General features: G+C 40.4%; 1 protein-coding gene across 11 annotated transcripts in view; it reads left to right on the plus strand.

Moving 5' to 3' along the window:
- c12.2 (von Willebrand factor A domain-containing protein c12.2) overlaps positions 1-25,307 on the plus strand; it is a 336,226-nt gene that overhangs the window by 250,000 nt on the left and 60,919 nt on the right. For all 11 annotated transcript variants that reach the window (XM_071684244.1, XM_071684254.1, XM_071684252.1 and 8 more), the window contains 2 exons: positions 4,149-4,431; positions 20,771-20,961. In XM_071684244.1, coding sequence (XP_071540345.1) covers positions 4,149-4,431; positions 20,771-20,961 — 474 coding nt within the window. The remainder of the gene's footprint in view (positions 1-4,148; positions 4,432-20,770; positions 20,962-25,307) is intronic.

Genomic DNA, 25,307 nt, shown 5'->3' on the forward strand with positions numbered 1-25,307 from the left:
TCAAGTATATTCCAATGAGTCCACAGGGAAAATGAAACACGATAAGTTTCCAAGTGCACTTTCGTGCAGTAATCACATCATCAGGGGAGATACAGGAGAGTGATATAAGTCAGCTGATGTACAACAAAGAGATGTAGCTAGGACGCCATTTGGTAAACACATGATTGTCCGAGACAGAGAACGAGCATATCATAACCTTATTGTGTGGACAAGAAGGGGAATTGTTTACAAATTTTATCAACAATAAAGCAATCCAATTTGTATAGTCTTTCACTGATATTTAGGTTATAATTCTTTGTGTATTTTATGATAGAAGATTCAATGATATTTCTTTTGATACTGGAGTTAGAGTTAATAATTGAGATGGCATTACTCCAGTCAATACAATGATCATAGTTTTTAACGTGATTAAAAAATATTTATGTTGCTTAAGTCTAACAGAAAGATCCTTACCAGTCTGGCCAACGTAAAACTTATCACAATTTCTACATGGCACTTTATAGATACACCCAGGAGAATTTTCTGGTGAGTTCCTGATTAAGATATTCTTTATAGTATCATTGTTGCTGAAGGTAACATTTACATTAAAGGCTTTAAGCAACATGGGAAGTAAAGTAAGCATATTATTAAAAGGGAGAAGTAAAAGATTCTTGGTGTCAGTGGGAAGTTTGGGTTCAACTATATAAAATGATTTCTTTGCTAACATAAAATTACTTGTGGCATGAGAAGCGTGGGAGGTGGGCAGATTAGAAAGTGTAGTGAGTGGTGGGATGAAGAAGTAAGATTATTAGTGAAAGAGAAGAGAGAGGCATTTGGACGAATTTTGCAGAGTCGGGGTGAGTGAGTATCATTAAATTTTAGGGAGAATAAAAAGATGTTTTGGAAGGAGGTAAATAAAGTGCGTAAGACAAGGGAACACATGGGAACTTCAGTGAAGGGGGCTAATGGGGAGGTGATAACAAGTATTGGTGGTGTGAGAAGGAGATGGAGTAAGTATTTTGAAGGTTTGTTGAATGATTTTGATGATAGAATGGCAGATATAGGGTGTTTTGGTCGAGGTGGTGTGCGAAGTGAGAGGGTTAGGGAGAATGATTGGGTAAACAGAGAAGAGGTAGTAAAAGCTTTGCGGAAGATGAAAGCCTGCAAGGCAGCGGGTTTGGATGGTATTGCAGTGGAATTTATTAAAGAAGGGGTTGACTATATTATTGACTGGTTGGTAAGGTTATTTAATGTATGTATGACTCATGGTGAGGTGCCTGAGGATTGGCGGAATGCTTGCATAGTGCCATTGTACAAAGGCAAAGGGGATAAGAGTGAGTGCTCAAATTACAGAGGTATAAGTTTGTTGAGTATTCCTGGGAAATTATATGGGAGGGTTTTGATTGAGAGGGTGAAGGCATATACAGAGCATCAGATTGGGGAAGAGCAGTGTGGTTTCAGAAGTGGTAGAGGATGTGTGGATCAGGATTTTTGCTTTGAAGAATGTATGTGAGAAATACTTAGAAAAGGAAATGGATTTGTATGTAGCATTTATGGATCTGGAGAAGGCATATGATAGAGTTGATAGAGATGCTCTGTGGAAGGTATTAAGAATATAAGGTGTGGGAGGCAAGTTGTTAGAAGCAAAGAAAAGTTTTTATTGAGGATGTAAGGCATGTGTTCAAGTAGGTAGAGAGGAAAGTGATTGGTTCTCAGTGAATGTAGGTTTGCGGCAGGGGTGTGTGATGTCTCCATGGTTGTTTAATCTGTTTATGGATAGGGTTGTTAGGGAGGTGAATGCAAGAGTTTTGGAAAGAGGGGCAAGGATGCAGTCTGTTGTGGATGAGAGAGCTTGGGAAGTGAGTCAGTTGTTGTTCGCTGATGATACAGCGCTGGTGGCTGATTCGTGTGAGAAACTGCAGAAGCTGGTGACTGAGTTTGGTAAAGTGTGTGAAAGAAGGAAGCTGAGAGTAAATGTGAATAAGAGCAAGGTTATTAGGTACAGTAGGGTTGAGGGATAAGTCAATTGGGAGGTAAGTTGGAATGGAGAAAAACTGGAGGAAGTGAAGTGTTTTAGATATCTGGGAGTGGATTTGGCAGCGGATGGAAGCGGAAGTGAATCATAGGGTGGGGGAGGGGGCGAAAGTTCTGGGAGTGTTTTAGAATGTGTGGAAGTCGAGAACATTATCTCCGAAAGCAAAAATGGGTATTTTTGAAGGAATAATGGTTCCAGCCATGTTATATAGTTCCTAGGTGTGGGCTATAGATAGAGTAGTGCAGAGGATGGTGGATGTGCTGGAAATGAGATGTTTGAGGACAATGTGTGGTGTGAGGTGGTTTGATCGAGTAAGTAACATAACGGTAAGAGAGATGTGTGGAAATAAAAAGAGCGTGGTTGAGAGAGCAGAAGAGAGTGTTTTGAAATGGTTTGGGCACATGGAGAGAATGAGTGAGGAAAGGTTGACCAAGAGGATATATGTGTCGGAGGTGGAGGGAACGAGGAGAAGAGGGAGACCAAATTGGAGGTGGAAAGATGGAATGAAAAAGATTTTGAGTGATCGGGGCCTGAACATGCAGGAGGGAGAAAGGAGGGCAAGGAATAGAGTGAATTGGAGCGATGTGGTATACCGGGGTTGACGTGCTGTCAGTGGATTGAATCAGGGCATGTGAAGCGTCTGGGGTAAACCATGGAAAGCTGTGTAGGTATGTATATTTGCGTGTGTGGACGTATGTATATACATGTGTATGGGGGTGGGTTGGGCCATTTCTTTCATCTGTTTCCTTGCGCTACCTCGCAAACGCGGGAGACGGCGACAAAAAAAAAAAAAAAAAAAATATCCATTATTACTCATCTCAACATGACAGTTGAATTATCATCATTTCAATCTATGTTCCTCAGAGCATTACGTATTTACAGTCCAGAGTTTATTGATGATGAGTTTGATAAGATATATTCTATTGGATCTAAGTTAAAGTACCGTAGATCTTTCATTGATGAATCCCTTAAGTTAGCAAAGAAATCATTTTATAGAGTTGACCCAAACCTCCCATTGACACCAAGAATCTTTTAGTTCTCCCTTTTGATAATGATTTTACTTTACTTCCCATGTTGCTTAAATCCTTTAATGTAAACGTTACCTTCAGCAACAATAATACTATAAGGAACATCTTAATCAGGAACTCACCACAAAATTCTCCTGGGTGCATCTATAAAGTGCCATATAGAAATTGTGGTAAGTTTTATGTTGGCCAGACTGGTAAGGATCTTTCTGTTAGATTTAAGCAACACAAGTATAGTATAAGAACAGGACAAGAATCAAATGCCTTGTTCAATCATGTTAAAAACTATGATCATTGTATTTACTCGAGTAATACCCTCTCAGTTATTAACTCTAACTCCAGTATCACAAGAAATATCATTGAATCTTCTGTCATGAAATACACAAAGAATTATAACCTTAATATTAGTGAAGGTCTAAACAAATTAGATAGCTTTAATGTTGATAAAATTTGTGAACAATTCACCTTCTTTTCCACATAATAAGTTTATGATATGCTTGTTGTCTGTTTTGGACAATCATGTGTTTTCCAAATGGCGTCCTATCTACGTCTCTTCGTTGTATATCAGGTGACTTATATTTCTTTCTTGTATCTTCCCTGATGATGTGATTATTACACGAAAGTGCACTTGGGAACTTATTGTGTTTCATTTTCCCTGTGGACTTATAGGAATACACATACATATACATATTTACATACATGTATGTATACATAAACATACAGATATACACCTGTTATTATTTTATGTTTTATTCTAAAAACACTTAGCAGCACAGCTCAAAACCCAGACTGATTAGTGTGTAAGGGTATCAGGATTATATGTATTCCAGGTTTTGGGAGAAAACCCATATCCTCCCATACTCAGATGTTTGGGATGTATTCCAGGTTTTAGGAAAACTGAACACCATGATTGCAGAACTGGGGCAAAATGTCTGCAACCTAGAATAGCATGTTTTCTGTAATCCAGATAAAACCTAGTAACCAATGAGTTTTTAGAATTTATGGGCTCTGGAGGCTTGCATTCATGATTTATGAGTTTGGGAGGAAACAATATTTTGATTAATAAACTTTATGTTATCGCTGTACACTTATTGTAAATATTTCGTCAGGTTGATTCATGATCGTGAATTGCAGCTTTACGATGGAACTAGATTATTACATTCAGAAAGGTATGATTCAATCAAGATGAAGCATCAACTATCAGATATGGACATGGCAGCCAGGAGTATGCATCGCATACATCCATCATTTCGTATTGTTGCATTAGCAGAACCACCAGTACTGGGAGATGCTAAGGGACAGTGGCTGACTCCAGAAGTTTTAACTCTCTTTCTCTATCATAACATGAGATGCCTTAGCATACAAGAAACCAAAGATCTCATAAATAAATTGGTAAGATTTTAAGTATTTTGTTCCAATTGATTTTTGTAAAGAAGTGAGACAGCAACTATTCACTTATTCTTAGAGACTAGTATAGTCTTCAGCATTGCATTTGGGTTTTCTGTAATTAAAGGTGGTATACGATTATTGCCAGAATGTTTGGGAATAGTATGCATGCATCACCATGTTTTTGCTTTTGGCCAAAATACCATAACACACACAGATAGCTTTTGAGAACTCAGCACAAGTTTGTGTCTAGTTGTATATAATCTTATTCGTAATTACCTGTAGGTTTTGTGAGGACAATTTAAGCTGTAGATACATATGCCTGTAATTTACTAGAATTAGCCTCTAGATTAATATTGTTATTTAACTCTTTTGTCGCAGCAGGCTTGAATTTTAAGGTACACACTGTTTGTTTGATATTATCAAATGTTCTAAGAATATATCTCCAAAAGTATGTTATTATGATTAGCTAAAACACAATTTTCTAAATGATATACAATCTGATTGGGTGAAACTTTGTTCACATATGCTTCAGATCCTTTATGTTGCTCCATCGCCATATATTTCAAGTACTCAAAGAGTACGCTCAGGTATATGTAGTAAGATTTTGATGTTTTTGGAAGTGTTTTACCCTCATAGATCCCAAGGGGACTCCCTGACATATTCACACAGACTGACAGGCAGCAAGTAGTCTTTAGGGTTTGGTAACAATGTAAGGGATAAAGGATACCATTACAAGTGCAGGGAAGTATTGATACATCTTTTGGTATTTGACTTTAAGGCAGGAATCTTTAAACTGATATGCAGTGTGGAACAGTGAAAGCAAAATTTCTCATGGACTGCATAGGAAGTATTGAGCTGTTAAAGGGTCAAAGATCTGGCTACAAAGATATAGTGTATGCCCCATCATCGAGTAACTAACTACTAGAACTCATCAATTAGGAGCTAGGATTATTAAAGCTTTTGAAGCAAGAGCTTTCTATCTACCTGTCTATCTGTCTCTGACTCCTGTTCCCCATGTGAATTCTCTCAAGGGGGAGGTTACAACAATAGTCTCCATAACGGTTGAATTCTAGTGCCACTTCTTTGCCATAAGTGCCTCACCCTTAACAGGCCACTGGCAGAGGGCAGCTCTAGTGCTGCATTTTCAGAGGCTCCTACCTAAAGTGTCTACCTAATATTCTTGTCGTATGTTACAACTTACTGCTTGTACGTAATGCTCTCAGCTAATGCTCCTACCTGCTACTTCTACCAAATGTTTCTACCTAAAACTCCAGTCTGATGTTCTATCTTTTACTTTTATTTAATGCTCCTATCATTTTGCCAGAAGAGAGAGCTAGTGCAGAGTGCTCACTGTAGGAAAATTTAGAGTTGTGAAGAATGTGTTGTGTGAGTTAAGTGTTGTCAGCTATCATTTGTGACAAGGAGAGATTGTATGTTTGTGGACAGCATACCAGCAGTCCACATGTGGATGAGGCATATAGAAAAGACAGCTATCCGGGTCAAAGGACTGTAAGTTGACAACTACTGAAGTGCTGGCTCATTACACAGCCAACACTAACTCCCAGTACCCAAGTGGGTAGTACCAGTAATATACATCCTTGGTCAGTGGCTGCCTACCAACTACTACCTACAGCAAGAGCTTTTTTACATTGATAACAAGGTGATAACAAGTAGTGGTGATGTGAGAAGGAGATGGAGTGAGTATTTTGAAGGTTTGTTGAATGTGTTTGATGATAGAGTGGCAGATATAGGGTGTTTTGGTCGAGGTGGTGTGCAAAGTGAGAGGGTTAGGGAAAATGATTTGGTAAACAGAGAAGAGGTAGTAAAAGCTTTGCAGAAGATGAAAGCCGGCAAGGCAGCAGGTTTGCATGGTATTGCTGTGGAATTTATTAAAAAAGGGGGTGACTGTATTATTGACTGGTTGGTAAGGTTATTTAATGCATGTATGACTCATGGTGAGGTGCCTGAGGATTGGCGGAATGCGTGCATAGTGCCATTGTACAAAGGCAAAGGGGATAAGAGTAAGTGTTCAAATTTCAGAGGTATAAGTTTGTTGAGTATTCCTGGTAAATTATATGGGAGGGTATTGATTGAGTGGTTGAAGGCATGTACAGAGCATCAGATTGGGGAAGAGCAGTGTGGTTTCAGAAGTGGTAGAGGATGTGTGGATCAGGTGTTTGCTTTGAAGAATGTATGTGAGAAATACTTAGAAAAGCAAATGGATTTGTATGTAGCATTTATGGATCTGGAGAAGGCATATGATAGAGTTGATAGAGATGCTCTGTGGAAGGTGTGGGAGGCAAGTTGTTAGAAGCAGTGAAAAGTTTTTATCGAGGATGTAAGGCATGTGTACGGTTAGGAAGAGAGGAAAGTGATTGGTTCTCAGTGAATGTAGGTTTGCAGCAGGGGTGTGTGATGTCTCCATGGTTGTTTAATTTGTTTATGGATGGGGTTGTTAGGGAGGTGAATGCAAGAATTTTGGAAAGAGGGGCAAGTATGAAGTCTGTTGTGGATGAGAGAGCTTGGGAAGTGAGTCAGTTGTTGTTTGCTGATGATACAGCGCTGGTGGCTGATTCATGTGAGAAACTGCAGAAGCTGGTGACTGAGTTTGGTAAAGTGTGTTAAAGAAGAAAGTTAAGAGTAAATGTGAATAAGAGCAAGGTTATTAGGTACAGTAGAGTTGAGGGTCAAGTCAATTGGGAGGTAAGTTTGAATGGAGAAAAACTGGAGGAAGTAAAGTGTTTTAGATATCTGGGAGTGGATCTGGCAGCGGATGGAACCATGGAAGCGGAAGTGGATCATAGGGTAGGGGAGGGGGCGAAAATCCTGGGAGCCTTGAAGAATGTGTGGAAGTCGAGAACATTATCTCGGAAAGCAAAAATGGGTATGTTTGAAGGAATAGTGGTTCCAACAATGTTGTATGATTGCAAGGCGTGGGCTGTGGATAGAGTTGTGCGCAGGAGGGTGGATGTGCTGGAAATGAGATGTTTGAGGACAATGTGTGGTGTGAGGTGGTTTGATCGAGTAAGTAACATAAGGGTAAGAGAGATGTGTGGAAATAAAAAGAGCGTGGTTGAGAGAGCAGAAGAGGGTGTTTTGAAATGGTTTGGGCACATGGAGAGAATGAGTGAGGAAAGATTGACCAAGAGGATATATGTGTCAGAGGTGGAGGGAACGAGGAGAAGTGGGAGACCAAATTGGAGGTGGAAAGATGGAGTGAAAAAGATTTTGAGTGATCGGGGCCTGAACATGCAGGAGGGTGAAAGGAGGGCAAGGAATAGAGTGAATTGGATGGATGTGGTATACCGGGGTTGACGTGCTGTCAATGGATTGAATCAGGGCATGTGAAGCGTCTGGGGTAAACCATGGAAAGCTGTGTAGGTATGTATATTTGCGTGTGTGGACGTGTATGTATATACATGTGTATGGGGGTGGGTTGGGCCATTTCTTTCGTCTGTTTCCTTGTGCTACCTCGCAAATGCGGGAGACAAAAAGAAAAAAAATCAGTAGTTTGTTTTCTGTAAGTAGGAAGCACCAAACCTAATGACTCTTACTTTTAGCATGTATAGTGCAGAAGTGTACAAAGGGACAATGATGTAAAAATGTTGGCAGTGAGGTGTATCTCTTACTCAGAATACCTAGGCATTGGTAGAAACCAATAATGCATTCCTTATAATCAACACAAGTATTGGCAACAAATTCCATATGTTACAAAGCATTTTAGATGAGGGATGCAGACAGTATTTCACCTAGTCCTTGAGAAAGACAGTATCCATGATGTTATGGAAGGATATTAAAAGAAATTACACCTCAATCCAATAACAAGTTGTTATTGAAAAGTGCATCATTTGCTGTAGAAATTTATAGATCATACAGAAAGATACAAGCTTCTTTCAATTTCATAACAAGAAACTTGTTTTGAGCTGTAAATGGAAAGTCTTTAATCTAATTTATGAAGAAACTAGAATTCTTCTTGTACTGCCTGAACTACAAATGAAGGTGCTATCCTTCAGAAGTAGTGATGATGGGACAGATTACACATGTGGTGCATTTATTGATTTGGGTTTATTTTACAGAAGGGGAAATGGAATACCTTACTTTCTGTCATATTTCGAAGAAAACTGCCTCTAAACATGGTTACCTGTTAACCTAAACAAAGAACATTGTTTTACATATACTGGACCGAACTCAGAGTAACAATAGACCTAAACTATTTTTTAAGCTCAGTTATGAAATATTCCACCAGAAGTGAACATTCAAGTAAAGAAATTGTACAGGTAGTAAGATGAAATGAAAACTTGTTTGACAATGACATAAGTAGTTGAGTGATTAAGAGTGATTAAACATAATGATACATCCAAAAATGCCATAGCTGTGCCGTAAGAAACTTGCATTTAGCCTAATATTCAGTTTAGTTTATCCAGGGCTCTGGTAAGTACGAGCTGTATCCTCTCAGGAATGTCATAACATCTCAACTTGCTGAATTGCTCTTTCTGTCATTATTTTAATGTTATCCAAGTACACCATTAGGATACTTCCAAACATTTCCTGCCAAATTGTGTTCATTAAACTGGCTGAGGTAATAGGTGAATTTCTTGTTTTAGATACCACCCTTGAGAATTGATTTTGCTAAACCTATTTATCTATCTCTTTGTACATCTCTGACACCCATTCCCTCTGGGAACTCCATCAATGGGTGGCCACGGCAAGAGTCTCCACTTATCCATATCCTTACATGCCTCCCTTGCATAGACCATTCCATGCATTCTTCCTCTGTTATTCTCCCTCCAGTATTCCTCAGCCCTCTTTGCCCATGTCACTGGTGGTCTTCCACTCACACCAACCCACTGCTTTAGCTAGATAATGCCAGGAAAATAGGCCACATTCATTCACACTCAGTCCCTTGCTGTCATATGGAATGCACTGAAACCACAGCTCCCTGTCCACATCCATGCCCCTTAGACCTTTCCATGGTTTACCCCAGACATTTCACATGCATTGATTCAGTCCATAGACAGCACATCAACCCTGGTATACCACATTGTTCCAATTCACTTTATTCCTTGCATGCCTCTCACCCTTCTGTATGTTCAGGCAATGATTGCTCACTCTTTTTGGCTCCATCTTTCCACCTCCAATTTGGTCTCCCACTTCTTGTTCCCACCATCCTCTTTGTCAAACTTTCCTTACTTGTTCTCTCCATATGTCCAAAAAATTTCAACACATCCTCATCTGCTCTCTCAACCACATTTTTTTTTTATTTCCACACATCTCTTTTATACTTTCATTATTTACTTGATCAAACCATCTCACACCTCATATTGCCCTCAGACTTTTCATTTCCAACACATCCACCCTCCTCTGTACAACCCTATCTATAGCCCATGCCTCACAACCATTTAATGTTTTTGCAACTACTATTCCTTCAAACATATCCATTTTTGCAATTCATTTTTGCTCTCCAAGATGACGTTCTCTCCTTCGACACATTCTTCATTACTCCCAAACCCTTCGCCCTCTCCCCCACCCTGTGACCCACTTCCCCATCCATGGTTCCATTCACTGCTAAGTCCACTCCTCGATATTCAACACACTTCACTTCCTCCAATTTTTTTCTCCATTCAAACTTACATCTCATTTAACTTGTCCCTCAACCCTACTGAAGCTAATAACCTTGCGCTTATTCACATTTACTGTCATCTTTCTCCTTTCACAGACTTTTTGAAACTCATTCACCAACTTCTGCAGTTTCTCTCTCGAATCAGCCACCAGAGCTGTATCATTGGCGAAGAACAACTGACTCACTTGCCAGGCCCTTTCACCCCCAACAGACTGCATACTCACCCCTCTTTCCAAAACTTTTGTGTTTACCTTCCTAACCACCCCATCCATAAACAAATTAAACAACCATGGAGACATTACTCGTCCCTGCAGCAAACTGACCTTCACTGGAAACCAATCACTCTCCAGTTGTCCTACTCATACACATGCCTTACATCCCAGGTTAAAAACTTTTCACTGCTTGTAGCAGCTTACCTCCCACACCTTATGCTCTTAAAACCTTCCACATATCATCTCTATCAACCCTATCATATGCTTTCTCCAGATCCATAAATGCTATGTACATATCCATCTGTTTTTCTAAGTATTTCTCACACACATTTTTCAAAGCAAATACCTGACCCACACATCCTCTACCACTTCTGAAACCACACTGCTCTTCCCTAATCTGATGCTTTTTGCATGCCTTCCCCCTCTCAATCAATACCTTCCCATATAATTTCCCAGGAAAACTCAACAGACTTATGCCTCTGTAATTTGAACTCTCACCTTTATCCCTTTGCACTATGCATGCATACTGCCAGTCCTCAGGCACTTCAACATAATCCAGACACACATTGAATATCCTTACCAACCAATCAACAGCACGGTCAACCCCTTTCTTAATAAATTCAGTTACAGCACCATCCAAACCTGCTGCCTTGCTGGATTTCATCTTCCACAAAGCTTTCACTACCTCTTCTTTCTTGACCAACCATTCTCCCTGACCCTCTCACTTTGCACACCACCTCTACCAAAACACCATACATCTGCCACTCTGTCATCAAAACATTCAATAAGCCTTCAAAAATACTAACTCCACCTCTTTCTCACTTCATCACTACCTGTTATTACTTTCCCCCTTGCCCCCTGCCCCCTTCACCGATGAAGCATAGTTTCTTATTATCCCGAAAATTTTCACTTAACTATCTTCCAAAATCTTCATCTACTCTTTCTTTGCTTTCCTCTATCAGCTTCTTAACATTCTGCTTACATATTCTAATTCTTCCCTCCTCCTTTGCTGAACTTCCACTGGTACATTCCTATTGAGCAATCTACTTTATGCTATTTTCTTCTCTTTCACAGCATTTCCAATCTCTTCTGTCCACCATGCATTGCCTTTTTTATTCCTGTATCTCACTACTTTGTATCCAACTACTGATTCTGCAACATTTGCGAGTATTTCTCTAAACATATTAAACGCATTATTCACACATGACTGCATTCATACATTTGCTACACTTCCATCTGAGCTTTCAGTTACCTTCCTTTCATACTCCCTGTATTTTTCGTGATTCATCTTCTCACTTGCCAACACTTTTACCTTTCCATTCTTCCTTACACCATACCTCCACTTCTCCCTAATCCTCATCCCCATAAGAACTGCAAAAAGGTCAGAGTCTCCATAGAATCACCTCATGGCTAGCATCCAGCACAGCAGCACAGCCTTTCTCAATCTTTCAGCCATTGCCTCATAGTCAGTCAAAGCCTTTTGCTCTTCTCTTCCATCATTCCTCATCCATGTATATCTGTGGATCATCGTGTGCTGAAAAAAAGGTGTTCGCAAGTAATAAACCCCTCTCAACTCAAATATCCACAAGACAGCCTCCATTCTCATTTACTACAGGCACTCCCCAGTCACCAACTATCTCACCAATCAAATCACATCTCACTTTTGAATTCATATTACCCAATACTACTACATTTCTATATTCTCAAAACCGTTTATAGAGTCATTCAAATTCCTCAAGTAAAGCTTCATTTCATCCTTACCTCATGCAGTCTTCATATTCACAGGCGCATATACATATACCCATGCATATTTCACAATCCCAGTCTTTCCTTTCATCCACACTATTCTTGATCCGTTCCATCCATGCTCTGTAACACCCTCCCACACTCTTGGTAATAGCAGAATTGCACATCCTTCTTATCCATTGTGCCATTGGGCCATTCTTTCGTCTGTTTCCTTGCACTTTCTTTAACGCGGGAGACAGTGGCAAAGTATGATACAAAATATAATAAAGATGTAATATATTTATTTTTTTTTATAATACTTTGTCGCTGTCTCCCGCATTAGCGAGGCGGCACAAGGAAACAGATGAAAGAATGGCCCAACCCACCCACATACATGTTTATATACATACATGTCCACACACGCACATATACATACCTATACATTTCAATGTATATATATATATACACACACAGGCATATACATATATACACATGTACATAATTCATACTGTCTGCCCATATTCATTCCTGTTGCCACCTCGCTACACATGAAATGAACAACCCTCTCCCGCATGTGTATGAGGTAGCTCTAGGAAAGACAAGGGCCACATTCGTTCACACTCAGTCTCTAGCTGTCATGTATAATAAACCGAAACCACAGCTCCCTTTCCACATCCAGGCCCCACAAAACTTTCCATGGTTTACCCCAGACACTTCACATGCCCTGGTAATCCATTGACAGCACATCAACCCTGGTATATCACATCGTTCCAATTCACTCTATTCCTTGCACGCCTTTCACTCTCTTGCATGTTCAGGCTCCAATCACTCAGAATCTTTTTCACTCCACCTTTCCACTCCAGTTTGGTCTCCCACTTCTCCTCGTTCCCTCCACCTTTGACACATATATCCTCTTTGTAAGTCTTTCCTCACTCATTCTCTCCATGTGACCAGACCATTTCAAAACACCTGCTTCTGCTCTCTCAACCACACTCTTTTTATTACCGCACATCTCTCTTACCCTTTCATTACTTATTCGATCAAATCACCTCACACCACATATTGTCCTCAAACATCTTATTTCTAGCACAGCGACCCTCCTCTGCACAACTCTATCTATAGCCCACGCCTCACAACCATATAACATTGTTGGAACCACTATTCCTTCAAACATACCCATTTTCGCTCTCTAAGATAACGTTCTCGACTTCCACGCATTTTTCAACGCTCCCAGAACTTTTGCCCCCTCCCCACCCTATGATCCACTTCCGCTTCCATGGTTCCATCCGCTGCCAAATCCACTTCCAGATATCTAAAACACTTCACTTCCTCCAGTTTTTTCCATTCAGACTTGCCTCCCAATTGACTTGTCCCTCAACCCTACTGTATCTAATAACCTTGCTCTTATTCACATTTAATCTCAGCTTTCTTCTTTCACACACTTTACCAAACTCAGTCACCAGCTTCTGCAGTTTCTCACCTGAATCAACCACCAGTGCTGTATCATCAGCGAACAACAATTGACTCACTTCCCAAGCTCTCTCATCCAAAACTCTTGCATTCACCTCTCTAACAACCCCATCCATAAACAAATTAAACAACCATGGAGACATCATGCACCCCTGCCACAAACCACCATTCACCGAGAACCAATCACTTTCCTCTCTTACTACTCGAACACATGCCTTACATCCTCGATAAAAACTTTTCACTGCTTCTAACAACTTGCCTCCCACACATATGTATTCTTAATACCTTCCACAGAGCATCTCTGTCAACTCTATCATATGCCTTCTCCAGATCCATAAATGCTACAAACAAATCCACTTGCATTTCTAAGTATTTCTCACATACATTCTTCAAAGCAAACACCTGATCCACACATCCTCTACCACTTCTAAAACCACACTACTCTTCCCCAATCTGATGCTCTGTACATGCTTTCACCCTCTTAATCAATACCCTCCCATATAATTTCCCAGGAATACTCAACAAACTTATACCTCTGTAATTTGAGCACACACTTTTATCCCCTTTGCCTTTGAACAGTGGCACTATGCAAGCATTCTGCCAATCCTCAGGCACCTAACCATGAGTCATACATACACTAAATAACTTTACCAATCAGTCAACAATACAGTCACCCCCTTTTTTGATAAATTCCACTGCAATACCATCCAAACCCGCCGCCTTGCCAGCTTTCATCTTCTGCAAAGCTTTTACTACCTCTTCTCTGTTTACCAAATTATTTTCCCAAACCCTCTCACTTTGCACACCACCTCGACCAAAACACCCTATATCTGCCACTCTATCATCAAACTCATTCAACAAACCTTCAAAATACTCACTCCATCTCCTTCTCACACCACCACTACTTGTTATCACCTCCCCATTAGCCCCCTTCACTGAAGTTCCCATTTGTTCCCTCGTCTTACGCACTTTATTTACGTCCTTCCAAAACATCTTTTTATTCTTAGAATTTAATGATTCTCTCTCACCTCAACTCTCATTTGGTTGAGAGAGCAGAAGAGGGTGTTTTGAAATGGTTTGGTCACATGGAGAGAATGAGTGAGGAAAGATTGACCAAGAGGATATATGTGTCGGAGGTGGAGGGAAAAAGGAGAAGTGGGAGACCAAATTGGAGGTGGAAAGATGGAGTGAAAAAGATTTTGAGTAATCGGGGCTTGAACATGCAGAAGGGTAAAAGGTGTACAAGGAATAGAGTGAATTGGAACGATGTGGTATACTGGGGTCGACGTGCTGTCAATGGATTGAACCAGGGCATGTGAAGCGTCTGGGGTAAACCATGGAAAGTTCTGTGGGGCCTGGATATGGAAAGGGAGCTGTGGTTTTGGTGCATTATTTCATGACAGCTAGAGACTGAGTGTGAGTGAATGTGGCCTTTGTTGTCTTTTCCTAGTGCTACCTCATGCACACGAGGGGGAAAGGGATTGTTATTTCATGTGTGGTGGGGTGGCTGTGGGAATGAATAAAGGCAGACTATGAATTATGTACATTTGTATATATGTATATGTATATATATGTATATGTATATGTCTGTTTCCTTGCGCTACCTCGCAAACGCGGGAGACAGCGACAAAGTATAATAAAAATAAAAAAAAATAATATATATATTTTTATTTTTTTTTTTTTGCCGCTGTCTCCCGCATTTGCGAGGTAGCGCAAGGAAACAGACGAAAGAAATGGCCCAACCCACCCCTATACACATGTATATACATACGTCCACACACGCAAATATACATACCTACACAGCTTTCCATGGTTTACCCCAGACGCTTCACATGCCTTGATTCAATCCACTGACAGCACGTCAACCCCGGTATACCACATCGCTCCAATTCACTCTATTCCTTGCCCTCCTTTCACCCTCCTGCATGTTCAGGCCCCGATCACACAAAATCTTTTTTACTCCATCTTTCCACCTCCAATTTGGTCTCCCTCTTCTCCTCATTCCCTCCACCTCCGACACATATATCCTCTTGGTCAATCTTTCCTCACTCATTCTCTCCATGTGACCAAACCATTTCAAAACACCCTCTTCTGCTCTCTCAACCACGCTCTTTTTATTTCCACACATCTCTCTTACCCTTACGTTACTTACTCGATCAAACCACCTCACACCACACATTGTCCTCAAACATCTCATTTCCAGCACATCCATCCTCCTGCGCACAACTCTATCCATAGTCCACGCCTCGCAACCATACAACATTGTTGGAACCACTATTCCTTCAAACATACCCATTTTTGCTTTCCGAGATAATGTTCTCGACTTCCACACATTCTTCAAGGCTCCCAGAATTTTCGCCCCCTCCCCCACCCTATGATCCACTTCCGCTTCCATATATATATATATATATATATATATATATATGTATACGTTGAGATGTATAGGTATGTATATTTGCGTGTGTGGATGTGTATGTATGTACATGTGTATGTGGGTGGGTTGGGTCATTCTTTCGTCTGTTTCCTTGCGCTACCTTGCTAACACGGGAGACAGCGACAAAGGTGTTTGCTTTGACGAATGTATGTGAGAAATACTTAGAAAAGCAAATGGATTTGTATGTAGCATTTATGGATTTGGAGAAGGCATATGATAGAGTTGATAGAGATGCTCTTTGGAAGGTATTAAGAATATATAGTGTGGGAGGCAAGTTGTTAGAAGCAGTGAAAAGTTTTTATCGAGGATGTAAGGTATGTGTATGTGTAGGAAGGGAAAAAGTGATTGGTTTTAGTGAATTTAGGTTTGCGGCAGGGGTGTGTGATGTCTTCATGGTTATTTGATTTATTTATGGATGGGGTTGTTAGGGAGGTGAATGCAAGAGTTTTGGAAAGAGAGGCAAGTATGCAGTCTCTTTTGGATGAGAGACCTTGGGAAGTGAGTCAGTTATTGTTCGCTGATGATACAGCGCTGGTGGCTGATTCATGTTAGAAACTGCAGAAGCTGGTGACTGAGTTTGGTAAAGTGTGTGAAAGAAGAAAGCTGAGAGTAAATGTGCATAAGAACAAGGTTATTAGGTACAGTAGGGTTGAGGGTCAGGTCAATTGGGAGGTAAGTTTGAATGGAGAAAAACTGGAGGAAGTGAAGTGTTTTAGATATCTGGGAGTGGATTTGGCAGCGGATGGAACCATGGAAGTGGAAGTGAATCATAGGATGGGGGAGGGGGCAAAAGTTCTGGGAGCGTTGAAGAATGTGTGGAAGTCAAGAACATTATCTCGAAAAGCAAAAATGGGTTTATTTGAAGGAATAGTGGTTCCAACAATGTTGTGTGGTTGCCAGGCGTGGGCTATGGATAGAGTTGTGCGTAGGAGGGTGGATGTGCTGAAAATGAGATGTTTGAGGACAATATGTGGTGTGATGTGGTTTGATCGAGTAAGTAATAATAGGGTAAGAGAGATGTGTGGTAATGGAAAGAGTGTGGTTGAGAGAGCAGAAGAGGGTGTGTTGAAATGGTTTGGTCACATGTAGAGAATGAGTGAGGACAGATTGACCAAGAGGATATATGTGTCAGAGGTGGAGGGAACGAGGAGAAGTGAGAGACCAAATTGGAGGTGGAAAGATGGAGTGAAAAAGATTTTGAGTGATTGGAGCCTGAACATGCAAGGAATAGAGTGAATTGGAACGATGTGGTATACCGGGGTCGATGTGCTGTCAATGGATTGAACCAGGGCATGTGAAGCGTCTGGGGTAAACCATGGAAAGTTCTGTGGGGCCTGGATGTGGAAAGGGAGCTGTGGTTTCGGTGCATTATTACCTGACAGCTAGAGACTGAGTGTGAATGAATGTGGTCTTTGTTGTCTTTTCCTATCACTACCTGGCACACATGAGGGAGGAGGGGGTTGTTATTTCATGTGTGGTGAGGTGGCGATGGGAATAAATAAAGGCAGATAGTATGAATTATGTACATGTGTATATATGTATATCTCTGTGTGTGTATATATATGTATATGTTGAGATGTATAGGTATGTATATGTGCGTGTGTGGACGTGTATGTATGTACATGTGTATGTGGGTGCGTTGGGCCATTCTTTCGTCTGTTTCCTTGCGCTACCTTGCTATCTCAGGAGACAGCGACAAAGCAAAATAGAATAGATAAATATGTATATATATATTTTTGCAGGGGGTGGAAATCAGCCCCCCCTTTTTTTTTTAATTTTCCAAAAGAAGGAACAGAAAAGGGGGCCAGGTGAGGATATTCCTTCAATGGTCTAGTCCTCTGCTCTTAACGCTACCTCGCTAATGCGGGACATGGCGAATAGTATGAAAGAAAAAGAAAGAATATATATTTATTTTGCTTTGTTGCTGTCTCCCGCGTTAGCGAGGTAGTGCAAGGAAACAGACGAAAGAATGGCCCCAACCCACCCACATACATATGTATATACATACACGTCCACCCGCACAAATATACATACCTATACATCTCAGTGTATACATATATACATATATACTTGTTATCACCTCCCCATTTGCACCCTTCACTGAAGTTCCCATTTGCTCCCTTGTCTTATGCACTTTATTTACCTCCTTCCAGAACATCTTTTTATTCTCCCTAGAATTTAATGATACTCTCTCACCCCAACTCTCATGTGCCCTCCTTTTCACCTCTTGCACCTTTCTCTTGACCTCCTGTCTCTTTCTTTTATACATCTCCCACTCAATTGCATTTTTTCCCTGCAAAAATCGTCCAAATGCCTCTCTCTTCTCTTTCACTAATAATCTTACTTCTTCATCCCACCACTCACTACCCTTTCTAATCAACCCACCTCCCACTCTTCTAATGCCACAAGCATCTTTTGCGCAATCCATCACTGCTTCCCTAAATACATCCCATTCCTCCCCCACTCCCCTTACTTCCATTGTTCTCACCTTTTTCCATATATATATATATTTCTTTTCTTTCTTTCAAAGTATTCGCCATTTCCCGCGTTAGCAAGGTAGCGTTAAGAACAGAGGACTGGGCCTCTGAGGGAACATCCTCACCTGGCCCCCTTCTCTGTTCCTTCTTTTGGAAAATTAAAAAAAAAAAAAAAACAAGAGGGGAGAATTTCCAGCCCCCCGCTCCCTCCCCTTTTAGTCGCCTTCTACGACAGATCTAACATTGTAGGGGAGAAATACACCCAAGTCTCAAGATAAAGGGTTAAAAAGGTATGCATTTTTAAAGGTATTGACAACAGAGCAACAAACCTCACAATTAATGGATATTTGCAGATGCACTGTTCAGTTACAAGTCGTAACAGTAAGATAGGCAAAATTTTGAATTTTCAGCATCATATATTTCTCAGCTGTTATTCAATAATTTTTTTTTTGTATGATCATTTGGTACCTGTATGAGATGCTTATTGTTTGGTAAAAATGGAAAAATGTGAAATTTTTTAATTTTTTTTTTTTTTATACTATTCGCTATTTCCCGCGATAGCGAGGTAGCGTTAAGAACAGAGGACTGGGCCTTTGAGGGAATATCCTCACCTGGACCTCTTCTCTGCTTATCAGATGCAATGATTTCTTATATATGGTTATCAAGTGCATGCATGAATTGCTTATATTTTTTAGGTCAGATTAAAGAAATGTAGATTTTTCTGCCATTTTGAATTGTGACAATCCATGATTCATGCATTCTCTGATGCATTTTGGGAAGAGTTTGGGGCAGTGTCATTTTCCATATGATGCCATCTCCAGTTATCTGTTTTACTCACAGTCATAATATGCCAGTAGTATTTTCCTGCCTTGGGATCCCAAAACACTTTCATTTCTCTTTCAGCGGATGTGCCAAGCAAGAATGAGCAAAGCATATCCTTAAAAGACAAAACATCCATTATCAAGAGGCTAGAAGATATTTGAAACAGTGTGAAAGTATAGATTTTGCAAGACCCTATAGAGTGTGAAAAGAAAGTGTACTAAACTGTGTTACAGATATTGGGGGTAGATTGACCTGAAGAGAGGACAGAATTTAAGTATTTAGAAGCTGTCTTAAGTTCCATGATATGGTTGGAGAAATAAGGGAGAGAGCAGTACAGGGTAGAAGAGTCATTGGGTACTCCAGTTGTATAATGAAGGTCAAGAAAATCCAGGCTGTGGAAATGAACTATTTGAGAGGAGCAGGTGGTATGAATAGATGGAATGAGGAAAACAATTAGGGGGTTTATCAGATATTGGAATGGCAGGGAATGTAAAGAGACTTAATTGTGGAGTGATGGAGTGGGTGAAACAATACTTTGAGTTGGTTTTGGCATGCGAAAAGAATACAAGATGGGGAGTTTACAAGGAGAGTGTATGATGGTGTAATTATATGGGTTAGTATGAAAGGAAGACCACCTTTGACATGGGAAGATAAAGTGGGAGAGATATGGTGGAAGAATGCATGGAATGGCGTGTGCAAGGGAGGCATGTAAGGACAGTGATAAGTGGAGACTCTTTTGCCATGGTCACCCATTTTTGAGGAATTCCTGAAGGGAACAGGCTTCATAGATACTGATAGATAGATAGAAGTTGGAGATTGGTTGACTAATGTAGCTTGCTTGTATGGGGTAAACTTATGCAGGTGAACCCTACAGCCATTAAGCTACCAATATTTCTTTACATTTTCGGTATTTATGTAAGCTGTTATTTTGAGTATATTTTAAGCTCATCCTGCATTTGTCTGACTTTTTATCTACTGTATATTCATTCTTATATGTCAATATCATGGTGAAAAAAGCCACAATCCTACTGGAAACTATCTAAAAGATATTTTTATTGAGTCATATAGGGATTGGTCAAGTGGAAGCTGGTACAGATCTACATGAGACCCATGTTAAGATTAAGTTAAGATTTATGTTTTTAAGATACACAGACTTTTTCCAGAACAGAACAAAAGCATATTTCAAGGATGGGTGTACACCATACATCTTGATAATATGTACTGATGGAAATTCTTGCATTAAAGGAAATTTTTCATACAGGATTTAGACTGAATCTAGATGTTGCAGAGATGGAAAAAAAGTTTATTTGGATGTCTCCAAATGTTGCAACAAGAGTATTAAATAAGTGTTGCAACAAGAGTATTAAACATTATGTTAGGGGAATAATAAACTTTTCCAAAACTTTGGCCCGTGCTGTACTTTTGAATACTTTATGAAGTAGATCAAGGATTTTCAGTTTTTTATTTTTTGTTTCTTACACCTAGTTACTTTTATTTTTTAAGGTGAAGGAAGCATCAGAAACAGATGAACAATTGCAAATACATATGTATGTATTACTTACCTTTTGTGTGATCTTTTCAGGTTGGAAATTGCTGTTCTTCAGTAGAGCAGTTAATTACACTTGCAGCCAAGTTATCAGTCTCTTCTGATCCATCTTTACGTTCATTAGCTGAATCACTTTCCTTAAGACAGATCATCAGGATTGCAAAGCGTCTCATTGCTTATCCAGCATCAAATCTCCATGCTGCAGTATATAAGGCTTGCCTTGCAAGGTAATTACTGAGTTTTGACCTTTGTTAGTGTTAAACACATCATTCATAAACACTGGAAGGACTTCAGTTCACTTTTATAATGCAGAGATGTAAAACATTTCTTCAGTATCATGATCTTTCCAGAATGATTAATATTTATTTACTTATTTTACTTTGTCGCTGTCTCCCGCGTTAGCGAGGTAGTGCAAGGAAACAGACGAAAGAATGGCCCAACCTGCCCACATACACACGTATATACATGCATGTCCACCCATGCACAATATACATACCTATACATCTCAATGTACACATATATATATACACACACAGACATATACATATATACACATGTACATAATTCATACTGTCTGCCTTTATTTGTTCCCATCGCCACCTCGCCACACATGGAATAACAACCCCCTCCCCCCCTCATGTGTGCGAGGTAGTGCTAGGAAAAACATCAAAGGCCCCATTCGTTCACACTCAGTCTCTAGCTGTCATGTAATAATGCACCGAAACCACAGCTCCCTTTCCACATCCAGGCCCCACACACTTTGCATGGTTTACCCCGGACGCTTCACATGCCCTGGTTCAATCCATTGACAGCACGTTGACCCCGGTATACCACATCGTTCCAATTCACTCTATTCCTTGCACGCCTTTCACCCTCCTGCATGTTCAGGCCCCGATCAAGTCTCCTTCCCAAGCTCACTTACTCTCACCACTCTCTTCACCCCAACATTCTCTCTTCTTTTCTGAAAACCCCCACAAATCTTCACCTTTGCTTCCACAAGATAATGATCAGACATCCCTCCAGTTGCACCTCTCAGCACATTAACATCCAAAAGTCTCTCTTTCGTGCGTCTATCAACTAACACATAATCCAATAACGCTCTCTGGCCATCTCTCTTACTTACATACGTATACTTATGTATATCTCACTTTTTAAACCAGGTATTCCCAATCACCAGTCCTTTTTAGCACATAAATCTACAAGCTCTTCACCATTTCCATTTACAACACTGAACACTCCATGTATACCAATTATTCCCTCAACTGCCACATTACTCACCTTTGCATTCAAATCACTCATCACTATAACCCGGTCTTGTGCATCAAAACCACTAACACACTCATTCAGCTGCTCCCAAAACACTTGCCTCTCATGATCTTTCTTCTCATGCCCAGGTGCATATGCACCAATAATCACCCATCTCTCTCCATCAACTTTCAATTTTACCCATATCAATCTAGAGTTTACTTACACTCTATCACATACTCCGACAACTCCTGATTCAGGAGTAGTGCTACACCTTCCCTTGGTCTTGTCCTCTCACTAACCCCTGACTTTACTCCCAAGACATTCCCAAACCACTCTTCCCCTTTACCCTTTAGCTTCGTTTCACTCAGAGCCAAAACATTCAGGTTCCTTTCCTCAAACATACTACCTATCTCTCCTTTTTTCTCATCTTGGTTACATCCACACACATTTAGACACCCCAATCTGAGCCTTCGAGGAGGATGAGCACTCCTCGCGTGACCCCTTCTTCTGTTTCCCCTTTTAGAAAGTTAAAATACAAGGAGGGGAGGGTTTCTGGCCTCCCGCTCCCGTCCCCTTTAGTCGCCTTCTACGACACATGAGGAATGCGTGGGAAGTATTCTTAATCCCCTATCCCCAGGGATAGGGGATTAAGAATGATTAAATGTAATGATAAAAATTAAGAATGATTAAATGTAATGATAAAAAGAAATATCAGCTTTACAGAGACATTGTTTCTGAGCATATCAGTGAGCTGAGGATAGTAATTCCACCTAGTTTTGTATAGTTTGGCAAAATATTGTATTGAATATCTCTTTAACCAAATAATGTGGCCCCACAACTACTAGATCACACATAGTGCAAACAAAGATCCATCATATTACCAAAGTCCACTAGGTGATGTTGCAATTCACTTCTGAATAAAAAGGCTTTGTATAAGCAATGTGAAAGATATAGAATACATTTGCTCTTGCAGGTTGACAGGTATTGGCCAGCATACTGCTTTTATGTGAGTTCAGTAAATACACTGTTCACCCCCATATATTTTCAGAGGCAATATATTGCAAAGGTTTATTGTGAATACAAGCAAATGACACTCACAGGGTGAGATCATCATACATCTGATCTCTGAAACTAGTGTTTTCTAACATATGAGCACCAGCAACCCACCTCAGTGTGCCTCAGACTATTTTTAGGGAATGATGCTCCTTTACTTTTCCTAGCTCCCAATTCATTTGGGGAATTTTGCCTCTGGGCACCATGTTTCATCCACCTGTTCTTCAGGATGTTTGGGTCTTGCTTTCTAGAGAAGGAGAAAGCCCAGATTTTTGCCTGAAAGAGAAAAATGTGGGTACACGAGATATCTAGGTGGACTGGGTGCTCAGATTGCATGGTCAGGTGGCTGCTTCCTGCAACACTTCATCAGTGCCTCGCCTCTTACAGGAGGTCAAGACCTTATGAAACCAAATCACGGATTGAAATACTTCAGGAATCTTGCCAATTCCATGCCCAGATGTTAAGTCCAAAGGAGAGATGACTAAGTACCAAAATGTAAATGTGACATTGCCTTTGAAAATGTATTGGGACATGGATGTGGACTAGGTTTTCTGCAGACAATAAGGGGTCACCCTGCTTGACCCCATGAGTCATCTTGATTTCTTCTGACATCTCACTGCTGCCCTTGATGTGTGTGAAGGCTCAGTCATATGTCAACATATTCCCTGATGAGGGCAGGAATGCCCTTCCATGATAAGAGATGGTGATAGGCCTGTAATCCTTGGGTTCAGTTGGACTCGGTACCTTTGGTATCAGCACTGTTTGGTTTGCCTCGAATGGCTTGAAAGCTCCTGCTTAAATGATCCTACCTACTACTGCTATCTACTGCTCCTACTATTTTGCCAAAAGGCAGGGCTAGCACACAGTGCCCACCATAGGAAAATGTAGTTATGAAGAATGAGCTTTGTAAGTTAAGTGTTGTCAAGCTTTACCCTTAACTGCCACATTATCCATATTAGTATTCAAATCACCCATCACTCATACCCAGTCTGTCACATCAAAACTGCTGACATACTTACCTTTCTTCATCATTCTTCTTGTGGCCAGGTGCATTAGCGCTAATAATCATCCACTTCTTGTAATCCACTTTCATTTTTACCTACATCATCTTCTAGCTCACTTCCTTACACTGTTTCACAAATTCCACAGCTCCTCCTTTGTTAGAAGTGCTACACCTTCATTTGCTCTCACCCTCACACTAAACTCTGAGTACCCCAAGACACCCCCAAATCATTCTTCCCCTTTGCCCTTAAGTTTTGTTTCACTCAGGCTTGAACATCCATGTTCATATCCTCAAAAATACTACCTATCTCTGTTTTGTTCTCAACTTAGCTACCTCCAAACACATTCAGACAACCCTAGCCTGAGCCTTCAAGGAGGATGCGTACTACACACTTGACTCTTCAGTTCCAACTTTTAGTCATCTTTTATGACACTTATCCTTGGGAAGTATTTTTTCACCCTTATCCCCTTAATTACACTTATTTCTAGCCCCAAGAGTCCCTTCCATATTCAAATGGGTCTTGTAGTCCTCAGGAAGCCAGCCACATCTAATGTGTTGGACCGTAGGTCATAAAGTGTAATGATGATATGTGTATGTGTTATGTGGGAGCAGGGCATTTAAGCACTAAGTGTTCAGCATCCTCTATGTGGTAGTTGCATTGTGGGCATGAAGGGCTTGAGATGTGTTGGATCAGCATTTTTAGTAACTTAGGGATGTGTGATTTCCAGAGCATAGACGGGACAGTGTGATTCATTTATGGTTTTAGGAATATGGTTTCAGATGGATGTATGTCTAATGGGGTAGTATTTAAGACTGAATTGGAATAGCAGTTGTTTAATGCTGGCTAGGCTATTTTTAGTGTGTATGTGTTTTGTTACTGTATTGTTTGTTAGGGGTGGGATGGGGGGCCTTTGAGTGGATTTCATTGCAGTGTGAGGCTTGGGTAAGCTTTTTATCTTTACATGGGAGCTGGAGGTTAGTCATGGAGTGGTTTGTATGTGAGGGGTCTATTGCTGTTGCAAGAAATTGAGTGCTGAACATGATGAGGTGGGAATATATTTGGAGGATCTTTGTTTCACATTGTGTAGGTGTTTAGTGTTTGTAGCTGCCGGGCAGCCAAGGCAACAGTACCACAACACCACCATATAACCGTGTGATAAAAAACTTGAACAAACTTCAAATTCTTGAAGACTTTATGCATAAATTAGCCATAAGTATCCTGGTTGTAAGAGAAATTTACACTGACTAACTGTATTTGATATGTAAGAT

The sequence above is a fragment of the Panulirus ornatus genome, chromosome 37 (genome assembly GCF_036320965.1).
Source record: "Panulirus ornatus isolate Po-2019 chromosome 37, ASM3632096v1, whole genome shotgun sequence".
NCBI classification, from domain to species: Eukaryota; Metazoa; Arthropoda; class Malacostraca; order Decapoda; family Palinuridae; genus Panulirus; species Panulirus ornatus.